The following is an 18,486-nucleotide window of genomic DNA, read 5'->3' as shown; positions in this document are numbered from 1 at the left end:
CTTGTTTTTTTAAGTCTCGTAAAAATGTTACTATCACAATTTTATATTTTATCTATCATATACAAATTTTTACCCACGTTTACTTCTAATTTGGTCAAAATAAGATGTAAACTATCAAATTGGATGTCAAAACTCCATAACAACAGTCTTACTGTTCAACGATGGCGTCGTGAAAATGAATACTAAATGTATAGAAGAGAATTTTACGGATCTTGATAATGTTATTTATGTGTGATTTTCTCATGAAACTATCGACAAAAGGTGCTTGTTATTAATTTCTTACTAATAGTTGTATCAGTGGTAAAATGAATATTATCATTAGTGTTGTCATAATTAAAGGAAAGTTGATCTTGAATTCTAGTTTGTGAGGTTGTCTTGTTTATGTATGCAACAATGTCACACGGACAATTTTCATAACAAAAATTGCATTTCTTGAATTCAGAGTTTATGTTTGACATTTTAACTACACTACTATAAAGAACGTTGTGTTACATATAGTAAATCTTGCATTGACTTCAACATTCAAATACTTATATTTTCGTGTTACAATTTTGTTCACGTTATTGTTCTCCTTTCTTTACACACACTAATATATCTATTTTCTAGTCATTCATAATTCAACTTACAGTAGCTCAATTTTCACTAGCCCCTTCTTTTAAGTAATTAGCATATTAGCATATCAACCGATACACACCCGAACATCCAAATCTCGTTAAGTTCACAACATAATAATTTATATTTGATTCTTTTATTTCATATAGGCATCGATCAAGTTCTTCTGTTTTATCGCTCCAATTATGCAATATGTGCTGAGAATTTACTTAAACATGTACAACGGAATTAAACAATTTCAATTCTCATTCAGGATTCAACTTTGTATTTAGATAAGAACTGTGATAAGAAATATACATTTTCTTGATTTTGCAAACTTCTTCGCGTTATTCCTTTCCAGCAATTTGAATCTGCCTCCCACAGCTGTCCAATTGTCCAGCCTCCAATGAAATCCACACAGAGAATAGACTGAACTGCTAGGGTTTTTTCTCTTGTACCAGCAAGAATAATAAAAATCTTATGGATCTCAAACCCTAGCCATGTATATATATAAACCCAAACGGGCTCGATCCAGTCCGGTGCAATGTTTAATTAATCCATTTAATTAAACTCGGTCCGTGAATTAATTAATCCAATTAATTAATTCGGGAATATAAATAACAAATCCAATTAATTAATTTATCCAACGATTGTTAAATTAATCAATTGACAATTTGCAATCTTTCAATTCTCTTTTGTGTGCGACCCATTAGGTTCCCGACCATGATACCTAACAACGTGAAATATTATTTTGATATAATCAAAACTGATAAATTAAACAACCTTTCAATTTTTCACAAATTCACACTCGTCGTCCCAGATTGACATCTAGCAATGTATCAGGGCAACACATGTGACGAAAAATGTCACGTGGTATGACAAAATCAAAACTGTTCGTTTACCATGAAATTATAATCTTTTCGTCAATATGATCCGATCAACTACGAGATATGGAAGTGTGTCAATCTCGATTATCGATCATATCTTTCATTCTACTATTAATTCAATATGAGTCGAAAACTCCTTTTCGACTTATATGTATACCTTGGCCAAGGATTTCATTATTAACTTAATTGAACAAAATGCAGATCACAATCTCTTACTATCTAAGAGTGACGAATCATCTATTGGTCATTCACAACCTTCATATGGTTCTTGACATACCCGAACGATATCATATTAGCGGCCTTGGTAGAGCAACATCCAACACCGTCAAAGTATGACTGTCCTCATATAAGGCACTATGATGACCTCAAGTTATAGGACCAATTCCACTACCGAACGTTAGAGATTAACCACTGACACTTAAATAGTTATCCATGTGGAATCTCTTAGCGGGTCTCCAATGTTTTGTTCTATAACAAAACATCCACGTGTTCATTTAAGTGTCACTACACTTTAGCTCGTGAGATCAGCTACTTACTTCACAAGTAAGAAATGCCACACGTGATGGTCTAACTGTATTAATGATATCCGTATCTCTTTATTACTTACGACCACGGTTTATTCAAGATCCAATCATAAGTAATTTGTATCTCACAATCACAACTCTTTGTGATTAACAAATCACTTAAACTTGTATCTTCGGATTCTATTAATATTATTTATCACAAAATTAATTTAAATAAATAATAGATCTTACCAAAATTAAATGCATTAAACATATTAAAAGCATTTACAACCTAAATAGATTGGATTTAGGGCATAACACTTACAAACTCTCACTTGCACTAGATCCAATCACTCATGTATCTAATACCATAAGCGTCCACATGACGATCATATTTCTGTTGTGACAACGACTTTGTCAGTGGATCTGCAATATTGTCATCTGTGGGAACTCACTCTATTGTTACGTCATTTCTTTGTATAATCTCCCTGATGAGATGATATCGCCTTAGCAAATATTTGGATCGTTGATGAGACCTCGGTTCCTTCGCTTGTGAGATGGCTCCATTGTTATCACAATACAAAGGTATGGGATCAACAATGCTAGGAACGACTCCAAGTTCATTAATAAACTTCTTGATCTAGACAGCTTCCTTCACTGCTTCAGAAACAGCAATGTACTCGGCTTCTATTGTTGAATCAGGGTTGTCTCTTGTTTGAAACTTTTCCAACTAACTGCTCCATTGTTGAGAGTAAACATATATCCTGATTGAAACTTACTATCATCTTTGTCAGTTTGAAAGCTGGCATCAGTATATCTATGAATTTTCAGTTCATTTCCTCCATAGATCAATAACACATCTTTAGTCCTTCTCAAGTACTTAAAAATGTTCTTAACCACTATCCAGTGTTTCTCACCAGGGTTTGCTTGAAACCTGCTCGTAACCCTTAGAGCATATGAAACATCTGGTCTCGTATATAACATCGTATACATGATAGATCATATCGCCGAAGCATAAGGAATCTTATCCATGCGACTCCTTTCATCATGTGTTTTAGGACACATATCTTTTGAGAGGTAAATCTCATGCGACATAGGACATAAACCTCTTTTAGACTCTTCCATATTAAATCTTCTTAAGATTTTATCTATGTAGGAAGATTGGGATAAACCTAGTAATCTTTTGGATCTATCTTTATAGATCTTGATTCCCAAGATATACGCTGCTTCTCCCATATCTTTCATGGAGAAATTCTTTGACAACCATAATTTTACCGATTGAAGCATTGAGATGTCGTTTCCCATTAATAATCTGTCATCGACATATAATATTAAGAATACGACCGTGCTCCCACTCGTCTTCTTGTAACACATTGTTCATCTTCATTTTTGATAAAATCAAACATTTTGATTGTCTCATCAAAACGAAGATTCCAATTCCTAGAGGCTTACTTTAATCCATAAATTGATCGATTTAGCTTACATACTTTGTTGGCTCCTTTAGATTCAAAACCTTCAGACTGTGTCATGTACACCTCCTCTTGTAAGTTTCCATTAAGGAAAGCAGTTTTGACATCCATTTGCCATATCTCATAATCATGGTATGCAGCTATTGCAAGCAAAATCCGAATGGACTTTAGCATGGCTACAGGCGAAAAAGTTTCATCAAAGTTAACACCTTGTCTTTGTTTGTAACCCTTCGCTACTAGCATTGCTTTGTATGTATGGACGTTTCCGTCCACATCGACCTTTTTCTTGCAAACTCATTTACAAATCAGTTTTATCCCACCTAGAAGGTCGACCAAGGTCCAAACCTTGTTCTCATACATTGAGTTCATTTCAGATTTCATGGCTTCTTGTCATCTCTTCGAGTCAACACTTGACTTTGCATCTGCGTAATTTGTAAGTTCATCATCCTCGAATAATAATACTTGATTAGTAATCGTGAATTCGTACCTTCTGGGAGGTCGAATGATCCTACTTGATTTACGCTGAGCTGGAGTGTCCTCAGGGTTCTCTACATCTTGATCAAGAGTCAGTCCGTCAACAGGTGTAGGATCAGACTCAGGTTCATCTAATTGGTTAACAATATCTGTGGATTCTTGAACTTCTTCAAATTCTAGTTTGCTCTCACTACCATCTCCTAGAATAAACTCTTACTCTAGGAATATGACATGTCTTGAGATGAACACCTTCTTCTCAACAGGATTATAAAATTGATATCTAATTGTTTCTTTTGGATATCCCACAAATACGCATTTGTCAGATTTAGCCTCAAACTTATCTGATTCATTTCGCTTTACATAAGCGTCATAGCCCCAAACTTTCATATGAGATAACTTTGGTCTTTTTCCTCTCCATAGCTCGTATGAAATTTTGTCGACCAATTTAAATGGGACACGATTAAGTGTGCAGGACGCAGCAATTAGTGCATGACCCCAAAATAATTTTGGGATATTTGCATGGCTCATCATAGATCGCACCATGTCTAACAAAGTGTGATTCCTCCGTTTAGATACACCATTATGTTGCGGTGTATATGGCGGAGTTCACTGTGAGAGAATCACATCTCTTTAAGATAATCTAAAATTTTCCCTTTAAATATTCTCCACCTCGATCTGATCTCAGCGTGAGAATATTTTTATCAGTCTGTTTCTCTACTTCAAGTTTGAATTCTTTGAACTTTTCAAGTGTTTCATGCTTGAATTTCATCAGATACACATAACCATATCTAGAATGATCATCAGTGAATGTGATGAAGTAAGAGAAACCACCTCTGGCAGTTACTGACATGAGTCCACATACATCAGTATGTATTAGTCCCAGCAGTTCTGTGGTTCTTTCTCCTTTTCCAGTAAAAGGGAACTTGGTCATTTTGCCTAACAGGCACGACTCGCATTTGTCAAATGATTCAAAATCAGTTAACCCTAAGTATTCATCTTTATGTAACTTGGAAATGCGTTTGTCGTTAATATGACCCAGTCTGCAATGCTAGAGGTATGTATTATTTAGATTATCAATTTTATGCCTTTTATTTTCTATATTTATAATAGACGATTCAGTATCAAGAATATAAATTTCATTTTGCAACACACCACAACCATAAAAGATCTCATCTTTATAAAACGAACAACGATTGTTCTTAACATTAATTGAAAAACCATTCATGTCCAAACGCGAAATAAAAATAATGTTTTTAGTAATGGCGGGAACAAAATAACAATTTTCTAATTCTAATACTAAGCCCGAAGGCAGTGGTAAGAAGTAGGTCCCTACAGCTAACGCAGCAACTCTTGCTCCGTTTCTCATGCGCAGGTCAACTTCTCTTTTCTGCAGTGGTCTACTTCTTTTTAGTCCCTGCATATTTATACAAATATGATATCCACATTCGGTATCTAATACCCAAGAAGTTAATGAAGTAGGCATATTAACCTCGATAACAAAAATACCTGAAATAGAAGTTTCAGAAGACTTCTTTCCCTTCAAGCTAGTGAGGTAAGCCTTGCAGTTCCTCTTCCAATGACCTTTCACTCCATAGTGGTAGCATGGGTCATCAGATTTGGTATTGTCTTTGCTTGCTTTGACTGCTTTGTTATTGCCCTTAACATTTTTGGATGTTTTCTTAAAACTTCCTTTGATTTTCCTCTTAGTGCCCTTGGAGGAATGAATAGCTAAGACATGCCAAGTGCTAGCCTTGATATTGGGCTCCACAGTTTTAAGTATATTAAGCAACTCAGGGAGTGTGCATTCGATCTTATTCATATTGAAGTTCATAATGAACTGTGAATAACTATCTGGCAGAGATTGCAGAACCAAGTCAATACTTAATTCATGATCCATGATAAAACCCAGTGAACCCAGTTTTTCAATGAAACCAATCATCTTTAGCACATGAGCACTGACTGAAGATCCCTCTGCCATTTTGCACTGGTATAGTTGTTTAGAGGTCTCATACCTCTCCACACGGGATTGTTCATCATACAACTCCTTGAGATGAAAAATCATAGTACAAGCATCCATACCCTCATGTTGCTTCTGCAACTCAGGTGACATAGCTGCAAGCATCACACATGCTGTAGTGTTATCGTCATCACTGTGTTTGTTGTAAACAATCACCTCTTCCTGAGTGGAATTTTCAGTAGGCACCACTGGAAAGGGCTGCTCAAGGACATATCCAATTTTCTCATGCTTGAGAACGATTCTCAAATTGCGGTGCCAATCGAGAAAATTTGGTCCGGTCAGTTTGTTGGCATCTAGTATGCCTCTCAAATTCATATAATTACTTATAATTCAAAAACTGTAAATGACGAAAAACATAGAATTAATATTTATTATAATGCATATGCACAAATTCAATATGGACTTTAATTAAACGTGCTCCCACTGTTTAAATAAATTCATGACCCTCATGCATAAATTATTTGAATCCACATTTGATTCCCAGTGGGCTGGGATCCCATTAGTTGTATCAAAATCTTGAGTGTACTCAACAAATCCTAATAAAACATTTGGGTAGATATTATTATCAATTGTATTTTCATACAACTCCTAGATCATTAAACTGACAACTCTTTTGTCTTTACACATCTTATGTGTTAACTTAACATACCTCTAAAATTTATCTCATTGAGTGTACTCAACAAAAGATAAATTTTAGTTAAATCAAACCCATCATTCAGAAATATCAAATATTTTATAGTGTCAAACATATCCCTAATAGACCAGCCTTGAGTGTACTCAACAAGCTAAGGTCGATTTAGGATTCTCGTTTTTCACTATAATGATGGAAGGCAAATAATACTAACTTAATATTTTTAACGAGGGATTTAACGTGCACTGGTCTCATCAAGTAATTATATATATATATAAGTGATAAGTGTGTTTTTACACACTTATTGATAAGTGTATTTTTACACACTTATTTAACACTTTTTGGGACTTTATTATTGATAAAATTGAGTAGATTTCTATTTATAATTGTGTAATTGTTACTTTCGTAGGCTAAAACCCCGGAAAGAAGTATAACGAGCGAAAAGAGAATGAAAAGGACTTAAATTGAACAAAATTGTGAAGCTAAGGACTTGAAGTGCAATTATGGAAGGGCATAAATGTAATAAAAGTCAAATTTTGAGGACCAAATTGCACTAAATGAAAGTTGAAGGACCTGATCTGCAATTTCGAGATTTTTTGGTCAACCTTTTTTTATTTTATCCTTATGTTATGCTAGATTTTTTTAAGATATTTATATTGTGTCTAATAATATCTTTTTTTTTATATTATATTTTATACATATTCCATATATATACTAATATAACTTGGTAGGTAAAAAAAATTTCCCAACTCTTTCACTTTTCTCTCTTTCTCTCTCGGTCTCTCTCTCTCTCTCTCTCTCTTTTTCTTGAAATTTTTTCTTTTAGTTTTATTTTCTTTTGTTAATTTTAGTTTTATTTTGGGAATCAAGTGGATATAGTAAGGAGATCATTAAGGAAAGCTTGAAAAAAATTACAATTCGTATTTAAAAGGGTTTTATCTCAACTTTTGTATTCCTTTCATTTAGTTCTTCATGTTTGTAATGATATGTTTATGAGAATCTCTCTGTTATTTTGTTAGAATGATGAACTAAACAAGTTTATGTTGAAATTTATGTATTCACTTAACCTATTTTCATTAATATCGTGTTATATGTTGTTAGATATGCATTTGTTATCAAAATATTGGTGTAATAATTATCATGTTTAAGATTACTACATTTATTTGACGTCAATAGATGTTATGGTTAGGTAGTTGTGTAATTATTGAAAAATAGTTGCACGTAATAGACCGAAATAATTAATATCATAGGTTTGTATGGTTTCAACTATACGCGTTTAGGTATCTAGACATGTATACCTACCCTATGTGACCCGTTGAGTTATTTTCACAAAAATTGAATGCAGTTGTTTGGTTTAGAACGCCATAGAAATATGTTAATGCCAAGCAATTAGGGTTGATATCGCTCGACAGAGGTTATTGACTAATTTTGGAAAATCGGGTCTAACCACATATTTTGGTAATTTGTATCGACGCATAATTGGCTTGAAAAGGGTTAAGCGAAATCATAAATTCCAACATCTTTTAAAATCAAACTTTTCCACTTTTTAAGTATTATTTAAGTATTTTAAATCAAAATCTAGTTTTCGCCTTTTTATAGTTTTTAAAATCGAACTTTTAAATGTGTGTATCTTTTTCGTTAATTTGAAACAAATACACTCGTAATTGAAAACAACACTATTTGAGGGATCGACTGGGACTTAAAATGTCTATTATACTACTTGATTGCGACCCGTGCATTTGCGGCGTGCCATTTAATACCGATCAATAAGTAATAGTATGGATGATTATGGACTTGTTCTATCTAGTTTTTCCGAACCAAAGGGAAGACTAGTTGGTCAATTCCTAAGGGGTACAACATTGGATCAACACCAATGCACCATCTCCATGGTGTCCACCTCTTCTTACGCCTTCAATTAATCAAACTGCAACATGTATCATATACTAGTTGACACGCATGCCTAAAAGAAATCGGACTCGCAGACCCATAAAAATAACAATAACAACGGACTCGCAGGTCCAATATAATAAAGAGCTCGCAGGCCCATAACAACAAAAAAAAATAAATCAACCATTCAACACATCAATATGATCGAGTCCATAATCATCCATAAATATTCATCACATAAGTGTTTCCTATGTATATAATATCTAATATTATATGCAATGTCTCATAAATCTAGCAATTATAGTCATCAAAACTAATTCAAAATTTTGGATCGAGATAATTAAATAACTAATTAATCATATTAATTAATTAACTTAATTGACGGGCCTATTTAATTAAAATCAAATTTTAACTAAATCCCGAATTAGAGTCCAACTCTAATTCCATAACCATTGGGCGAAGTAATTTAATCAAAATCGAATTTTAATTAATTATTAAATTAGAGTCAAACTCTAAATTTTAATTTGCATTGGGAGTGGTATTAATTGAAATCAAATTTTAATTAATATAATATTAGAGTCCAACTCTAATAAAATTGAATCAATATTTTAATTTAGGACAAAATTCCCAAATAAAATAAAATTCAATTAAGGGTCAAAATTAAAAGTTTAAGTTAAAACCTAATTTAACAAAAACATAAAAGTCGTCAAATTTTAAATAAATTTTAATTTTGGGTCAAAATTAGGGTATGGGTCAAACCCAATTAAAACATCATTTTAAAACCAATTCAAAATTCAATTCAAAACCATTTTTGACAATTTACAAATTTGACCCAAGTTGGAAATTAACACCAGACCCTTCCAAATTAAAAAATTGCAAAACAGGTCCCCTTTTTTTAAAATTTGCAAACTGACCCCATTTTGGTAATTGCAACCAGGGGCCCCTAATTACATTATTTGCAACAGAGGCCCCTGTTTCCACCAAAACCCTAAAAAATAAAAAAAATAAAAAATTTTACTATTGGTTGGCGCCGCCCTGCCCATAGCCGGCAGTTCCCCCGCCCACCAACAGCAGCGGCAGCGAGGCTGCTGCCGCCATCGCCCCGCTGCCTCGATCCAAAAAAAAATGAATTTTTTTTGTTTTTTCAAAATCAGATTCTGGAAAAAAAAATAAAACTAAAAACTATATTTGCTAGATTTAGGGATGAATATGATTAAATCAACCTTTAATTTAATTAACATGTAAATCAGTTCCTAACAAATACAAAATTGGCTCTGATACCACTGTTGGGAATTTATTTAAACATGCACAGCGGAATTAAACAATTTCAATTTTCATTCAGGATTTAGCTTTGTATTTAGATAAGAACTGTGATAAGTAATATACTTCTTCTTGATTTTGCAAACTTCTTCTCGTTATTCTTTTCCAACAATTTGAATCTGCCTCTCACACTTGTCCAATTGTTCAGCCTCTAATGAAATCCACACAGAGAATAGACTGCAACTGCTAAGGTTTTTCCTCTTGCACTAGCAAGAATAATAAAAACCTTATGGACCTTAAATTCTAGCCATGTATATATATGAATCCAAACGGGCTCGATCCGATTTGGTCCAATGTTTAATTAATCCAATTAATTAATTCAGGAATATAAATAGCAAATTCAATTAATTAATTTATCCAACGATTGTTAAATTAATCAATTGACAATTTGCAATCTTCCAATTCTCTTTTGTGTGCGACCCATTAGGTTCCGGACCACGATACCTAACGACGTGAAATATTATTTTGATCTAATCAAAACTGATAACTTAAACACCCTTTTAATTTATCATAAATTCACACTCGCCGTCCCAAATTGACATCTAGTAATGTATCAGAACAACACATGTGACAGGAAATGTCACGTGGTATGACAAAATCAAAACTGTTCGTTTACCATGAAATTATAATCCCTTCGTCAATATGATCCGATCAACTATGAGATATGGAAGTGTGTCAATCTCGATTATCGATCATATCTTTCATTTTACTATTAAGTCAATATGAGTCAAAAACTCGTTTTCGATTTATACGTATATCTTGGTCAAAGATTTCGTTATTAACTTAATTGAACGAAATGCAGATCACAATCTCTTGCTATCTAAGAGTGACGAATCATTTATTGGTCATTCACAACCTTCATATGGTTCTTGACATACCCGAACGATATCGTATTAGCGGCCCTTGGCAGAGCAATATCCAACACCGTCAAAGTATGATTGTCCTCATACAAGGCACTATGATGACCTCAAGTTATAGGACCAATTCCACTACTGAATGTTAGAGATTTACCACTGACACTCAGATAGTTATCCATGTGGGATCTCTTAGCAGGTTTCCAATGTTTTGTTCCATAACAAAACATCCACGTGTGCATTTAAGTGTCACTACACTTTAGCTCGTGAGATCAGCTACTTATTTCACAAGTAAGAAATGTCACACGTGATGATCTAACTGTATTAACGATATCCGTATCTCGTTATTACTTACGACCACGATTTATTCAAGATCTAATCATAAGTAATTTGTATCTCACAATCACAACTCCTTATAATTAACAAATCATTTAAACTTGGATCTTCAAATTCTATTAATATTATTTATCACAAAATTAATTTAAATAAATAATAAATCTTGCCAAAATTAAATGCATTAAACATATTAAAAGCATTTACAAGCTAAATCGATTGGATCTAGGATATAACACTTACAATATGAAGCCCAATGTAGGAAGGGAAATGGCTAACTTACTGAAAAATGAAAATCTTCTTCAATCCTACAGTAGATAGGCGCTAACAAGTTTGATTCAATAATTCATTTCACTTAGACGTTATGAACTTTAGTTTTATTGATTTTAGATATGAACTTTAGTTTCCTCAAAAGCTTTATAACTTTTGTTTGCAGTGGCAGCAAATTATATTACTCGTTGGTCTGGAGATTTCTTCAATAAATTGTCATTTTTATAGCTAGATGTGTGCTTAACAAGGATGCACCATTCAAAACAGTTCACTGGTAATATCCAAATAGTTGGCCACCAATACACTAAATCAATGAACGTCGTATCTAGAAGGGGCAAAACGAGCATTAAGGACGTGATTTACTGCGATTCAATGTACTTTCGAGTCATTCCAAAAGTTATTTAATTTTATTGGAGATCTAGTTAAAAAACTTTGTTTTCTGTCTAGAACACAAGTGTGTTGGGGAAAAAAATGCTCATGCTAGCATGGAATTCACTTCTTGCAGATTTAAAGCACTACCTACTACATCGGCTACTGGTCATGCCTTACCAAGTGCAAAAGGCTTCAAGAAAGGAGGATCCATAAGTAGAGCCATGTGCACATAAAAATTATCCATAATCCAAATGAAGATTAAGCAGCTAAGGAAAGCTAATGAGAAAGACCTATATAAAATGAGAGATGTCCCATCGATCATTGATAAGATAATTTACATAAAGTTTATATGTTTACACGAAAATCACCGTTTTTAAAGGATCACTTTTTGCTTAAGTCTTATTTTTTTAGAACATGCTACAACCATCTTTGCACAACATCAATCTATACCACAATCTTAGATAAACTAAACTTGAGCAAGACAGGTTCAAGACTACTCGTTCCATTGAGCAACTCCACTCTTCATTCAATAACACTTAAGCAACCGTAGGGTAGGAGGCACAAGTTGCAACACCTGCAACCAAAGTTATTTGTATCAATTTACTGAGAAAGATAAAATGATGCTGATAAATTTCATGTAAATTGTTTTCCCAAACATCTATTTATATAATCCAGTGTCACATTTAGAGTGGAACCAAGGGACTCTGCACGTCAACAAATGCAAATTTTATGCAGCAAAGAACTTACCACACATGTTCTTCCCCATCTCCATTTTAAAGTAGCCATGGTCACCCCAGTCAGCTCCCCATGAGTTCTTAATGAGCCAGTACGGGACACCATTTTCAACTCCATAACCAACAGCAAGAACAGCATGGTTCACGTCCTGCAAATATATGTGTACCATACAGTGATGAGAGTTTATACACCATATCCTATCAAATTTCAAGACAAGTATATCATGTATAACTGTGTGTATGCTGCAGGCTAATGATTTGATAAGTATGTTTTACCTGAATACTAAAGTATAACAAGAAGCTGATATGCGAATATATCAACAAGAAGATCAGGACCTGATATGAATATTTGCAAACGAAAACTCTCTCTCTCTCTCTCTCTCTATATATATATATATATATATACACTGATATACACACACACACACACACACACACATAAAAGTTTTATTTTCTCAGTACTAGTCATTTTCCGTTGAAATCAAGTATGCATAAGAGAATCAAGCCTCATGAAAAGTCGGGTCACCAAGGCAGTACACTATGGATGTTGGTAAACTAAGATTCTGCAACATAACTAGCCATCAAAAACTCCTATTTTGACAGTTTTCCAACTAAATTTGCAACCAAATTTCTAATGTTTCTAAGAGAGTAAAGTACTCACCATTGGACTATTGCCACATTTGGTGCTGGTGTAAACTCCCCCTTTATAAAATCGAAAACCAGTTACAACCTCAAAAGCCACACTTACTGGCCGAACAGTTCCTACTGCATGCTTTAATTCATATTCAGCGCCCTGTGATTTACCAACATGTTAGAACACACCAAATTATGACGTCGCCTTGTGCTAATATGATCCAAAAGTATATAAATTATATGCCAGCATGATTTTCTAGAAAATATTTTTCTAAAAATGTGAAATTTCATTGCAAACAAGTATATAAACTGCTAAACTGTGTTCAGTTTCTCAGATTAAAAATAAAAAAAGCAGTACGTTAGCAAGTTAGTGTTCGACAAACTTTGGAAGCCATGACGAACAACGTGCTTCCATTTAGACGTAACTATGTAGCCATGCAGCCAACTGATATCTTACTACTAATGTAGGCAAGATGGTTGAGACTCAAAGGTGGATTTAGGGGCCGCACTAATTGGATTCGCTGGAGAGAAATTTTTTTTTGCTGATAATAGATATAATTTTTAGATTATATATTTGATAATTCATATTAACAATAAACATCTATGTTAGCTTAGCTGGTTAGCGCACAAATAATTTCAGTTTTGTTATTATAATAATGCTTGTTTAATTAACTTTAATTATAAACTTAATATTGACATTTTGTTAATATATATTGTCTATTTAATTGAAAAATAAATTAAGACATTTTGCAGATTATGGAACGATTTTTATATCCAAAATAAAAGTTCGTATCTAGTACTAGTAATAGTAGTGTATCTAGTTCTTTTGGTTCTAATTCGTACGATTTTTTGAATATTATTTAATTAAATATTAATAAACAACCCTGCTATCACGAACGTTGGCCATCGATTATGAGCTTTCAATGCTCGTAGTCCGCCCTTGCTGAACTCAATCCTTGAATTCGCCACTGTTGAGACTCTTAAGAAAGTTGAACAAGTAACTTACCAGGGTGATATTGACAGAGTCAAGAACTTGGATGGCGCTATTTTCAGATGAGTATTTGCACGCACCGTCCTTTCCAGTATATGGATATGAAGCCTCAGTTTCAAGTCCACCATTATATTTAATGTACTCAAAGGCTTGAGATGGAAGACCACCATTGCAGCCAAAGTTGTTGAATGCACCAGCACAGTCCACAAGCTGCTGTTCAGACAGAGATATACCCTTTCCAAATGCCTGAGTATAAGCTGCCTCAAGGGCTCCAGTAGTGCTGCAAACTCACACATTTCAGGTGATATTGTGTTGCTTCTCATATGTATTCAAACAACATTTATTACTATGAACTCCAATCTCCACAATCTGACATATTCAATTTTACCTGAAAGTCCAGCAGGATCCACAATGACCTTGATTTTTAACCGGGCTCACTATTCCAGCTTTCCTCCAGTCTTTCTGCAATACACCACAACAAGGTCCACTATTATTGTAATCTAGCAGCATGCCATAAGTCTAAATGTTCATAAAGCTTCATGTGATATTATACAATCAATCATGTCTGATCTAACAAAGATTGGTACATCTCATGGTCTAATATCCTGTCTACAAGTATCACAAAGCATAAAAGGAAACTTTTCTCAGTCATTCAAAATGACTCCAGTTGAGAAAATTACTGACTTATAGTTAAGTTATTATAAAAAGTTTCAATTCATGTACAGAGATTACAAAGAGAGAACAACATAATTGTAACTAAAACGAGAGGTGAAGATGAGGAAATTAAATAAACCTTATCAATTATGTTTTGTTTCATGATAAAAAAATTATCAACAGAATATCAAGTGCTTGTTTGATAAATTTTTAGTATAATTTTATCAGCTTTCCAACCGGTCAAACTTCAAATTTAATCATGGATTCCAGGGGATTCACAACTTCTATCGTAATCTGCTAAAACTTTTTATCAAAAGTTTGGTCAAACAACCTCCAAAATCACTAACAAATACAGAGAGACTGCAAGTACCGTTTCCGGAAGAAGAACGTCAGTGAGCTTGTGATTGCCTCTCGTGGTAGCAGAGCAGTTTTGAGCAGCTCCTAACTTGTGCCTACTGAACTCATCCCATGTCAAATCAGCAAACTCTGTTCATCAGTGTAGCAGTTGTCAACAATGATGTTTAATGAAGATTTCAAGACTCCTTAGCGGCATCTTATTGTCTTTCATTAATTGAAAAAATAAGTGCTCTTATTAAACTAATAGGAAAAGCAAATTCGTGATTGTAGATTCAGTTCATAGAAGTATGGATGCACAAGTAATCAACTTAGGAGTAACATAATCGACTTAGTAGTAACATGTGAGCCAAAAGGAACAACTGTACACACACTGAAGTAAGAAAGAATAAACTCATTTTCCAGATTGCAACCGAAAAACAGATTTTAGAATATCTAGTTCCTTCACAAACGTTTCATATTTCTTTTATAACATGCAATACTGACTATCCGTTCTTAGTACAAGTTGGAATTCTTAAATTCAAAAGTTAAAGTGAAGTTATTCACTTAACTACTAAGTTAAGCAATTTAAAATACACTCAATTAAACACGTACAGTTTACACACTAACCAACTTCCCACTTTCATTAAATTAATTGCAGATTCAGTAACTTCTCAAATAATTGAGTAGAAAAGATATAATTATAGCCCACTCATTAAGGATATAATATCAACACTGAAGCTGGACAGAAATTTACATGTTAATTTTATAAAAGGCCAACGAATCAAAAGTCAACTAAGAAATAGGCAACTAGCTCAATTAAACACATACAGCTGCACACTCACCAACTTCCTATTTTTGTTAAATTAATTGCAGATTCAGCAACTTCTCAAATAATTGAGTAGGAAAGATATAATTATAGACCACTTGCTAAGGTTATACATATCAATACTGAAGCGAGACAGAAATTTACATGTTAATGTTCTAAAAGGCCAAAAAATCAAAAGTCAACTAGAAAAAGGCAACTAGCTCAAGTGACTACTGATATATAATCAAAAACACATATGTTCATGAACGAAGATGCATACAAAGATTAATCCAAAGGAAAAAAGAAATTACCATTGATACCAAGAGTATAAGAAAGTCCCTTCTTGTTGTGCGATCTGATCATCTTCAAATTCTCAGAAAATATTTCATACCTCCTCTTCATCTCTTCAGCACTCTTGTACCTCTTCCCAAACCTTTAATAAAAATCTTAAAATTTTAAAAACCCACAAAAAACTGTTTAAAGGCATAATCCAATTGAATATATGTGCTTCGAGGGAAAATTCTCGAGTTGAATCTTCAAGGCCATCCATTTAACGAAATTATGCAAAATAGTAAAGTGAGTCTATCCGATTAACAGAATCTCTCGAAAATCCCATTTGTATGAAAAAATAAAATAAAAGTAGAACTAACTTACAGATGAGCAAAGCGAGCAAAGGTGCGGGCACGGTAGCAGTCACCAGCGATTTGGATGATAGAACTCTCTAGCTCTTGCAGGCCATCAACCACTTGCCTGATCGGGTTTTTCTCGGCGAAGGTGTCCGTTAAAGTCGTTGCAGTCGCGACACAGGCAATCGAAAGCCCGACGATCAACAAAACAACCCGATCCATCTTCTTTCCGCTCGTTTAGGGTCTGGAGTGCTGGAGCATGCATTATATCTTATCAAGTGTGGGGTCCAGAAGGGAATCTCCCCCGTTGGATGCATCAGTGGGGGGCCCAGTAGATTGGTCGTGGAGGGCCATGATTGGTTGAGTGTTTATGGTGAAGAAAAAATCAAGGAATCTTTAGACGAGAAAATGGAAGTAAGAGATGAAGAAATAAAAAAAAAAAAAATTTAACAATCCAAATCATAATTCAACAAAATTACATCAACAAATCATGTCCAAAATTTTAGAAACCTTAACATAAACTCTAATTTTCCTAACATTTGACCATTTTCTGCCACTACAAAATGAATCGTCAATCACATTTGCCTGCTAATCTACTAATTTTTTTCGGTAAGTTTCAGATTCTTATTCAAGCCATTTTTTCATTGTTTTTTTTTTTTTAACTTATTATACACTTGTGAGTTGTGGTTTGGATAAAAAAGATGATTGTTTGCGTGTCTAGATGATAATGAACTTTTTTTTATTTGAAAAGAATGAATGACGGAGCACACTAATTGTATGAAAATGTTAAAATTCCCTAATTAGTACTACTATATTATACTTTCATGAAGTAGTTAAAGGATGAAATTCGTCAATTCCCAATAAGTTGAAATTCTATCAATCTTTTTACATCTAAATATATCATATTCAATTCTTATTTAACATTTTACTAGCAAAACGAAAGGAGTTTTAACCAAACTATAATAACAGAATATAACTCTACTTTTACCAACCGCTATATGATAATATAAATGTCAAACAAGAAAAGGTAAATAAAAATGAAGAAATATGTATTTGTTCTATTAACATCTTTTAGCAACCAATTTTGAAAATAGTTTATTTATGGGTTTCATGGTAAATATGAATGTAGTTTAACATTTAACATTATTAGTTTTCGTTTAAACTTATATTTAACTCATGTTAAATACATTACTATAATGTCGAAAGGTAAACTGTGGATTAAAATCGAATCAAACCGCAAACTATGGTTTGGTTTGAAAAAATATCAAACAGCATAAAATGATTTGAGTTAAAAATATAGCACAAACTGCTCAAATCGAACCATATTCACCCCTAATTTTGGAGGGACCGTGGAATTAAAATATCTTCATTTTCATCTCATATATTATTTTTAAAGTATATTCAAATTTAAAAACAAAAAAGTTTTTAAAAAATATTAAAAAAAAAAAGTGCCACAACACCAGTAGCCAGTAGGACATGTAATATGTAACTCTATTTTGAATAAATAATAATTTTTTTTTTCAGTTTTATGGTTTTAATATATATATATATATCGTTTTAATTGTATAAATAAATAAGTATTAAATCACTATTTTTTATATTTTTTTATAAATATTAAAATATCTTTCATAGTGAAAAAAAAAAAAGTGCCACAACACCAGTAGCCAGTAGGACATGTAATATGTAACTCTATTTTGAATAAATAATAATTTTTTTTTTCAGTTTTATGGTTTTAATATATATATATATATATCGTTTTAATTGTATAAATAAATAAGTATTAAATCACTATTTTTTATATTTTTTTTATAAATATTAAAATATCAATTTCATAGTGCAAAAATATTTCGTCCATAACATGATTCATGTTTCGTTGCTTCTTCTACAAAAGAAGTCCACCTTTTTACTTTTTTTAAGATCACTTGAATTATGTTGAAAAATATTACTGAAACATGTAATTCACACACGAAGAACTCATAGACAATCCTCTCCTCACAAGCTCACATGACCTAACACCTTTATTGTCATACAGGGATGATACAAAAACTCATTAAATATAATACTCGTGAAATCACTTCCCGAATGAGAAAAGGAATCCT

The 18,486-nt window shown here is 33.0% G+C and overlaps 1 protein-coding gene across 1 annotated transcript; it reads right to left on the bottom strand.

Moving 5' to 3' along the window:
- Positions 1-11,899: 11,899 nt before the first annotated feature.
- Positions 11,900-16,646, bottom strand: LOC111385176 (cysteine proteinase 3-like). Its single transcript, XM_023009548.1, has 8 exons — positions 16,416-16,646; positions 16,073-16,194; positions 14,991-15,106; positions 14,355-14,428; positions 13,982-14,246; positions 13,004-13,135; positions 12,356-12,491; positions 11,900-12,182 (listed from the first exon to the last, which is right to left on the bottom strand). Exons 1-8 carry the CDS (start codon positions 16,607-16,609, stop codon positions 12,145-12,147), a joined length of 1,077 nt encoding a protein of 358 aa, XP_022865316.1. The 5' UTR covers positions 16,610-16,646; the 3' UTR covers positions 11,900-12,144.
- Between the last annotated feature and the right edge of the window lie 1,840 nt (positions 16,647-18,486).

This window comes from Olea europaea, unplaced genomic scaffold, assembly GCF_002742605.1.
Source record: "Olea europaea var. sylvestris unplaced genomic scaffold, O_europaea_v1 scaffold3099, whole genome shotgun sequence".
Classification (NCBI taxonomy): Eukaryota; Viridiplantae; Streptophyta; class Magnoliopsida; order Lamiales; family Oleaceae; genus Olea; species Olea europaea.
Note: the sequence above shows the minus strand (reverse complement) of the source record. Positions and strands in the feature narration are given on the sequence as shown.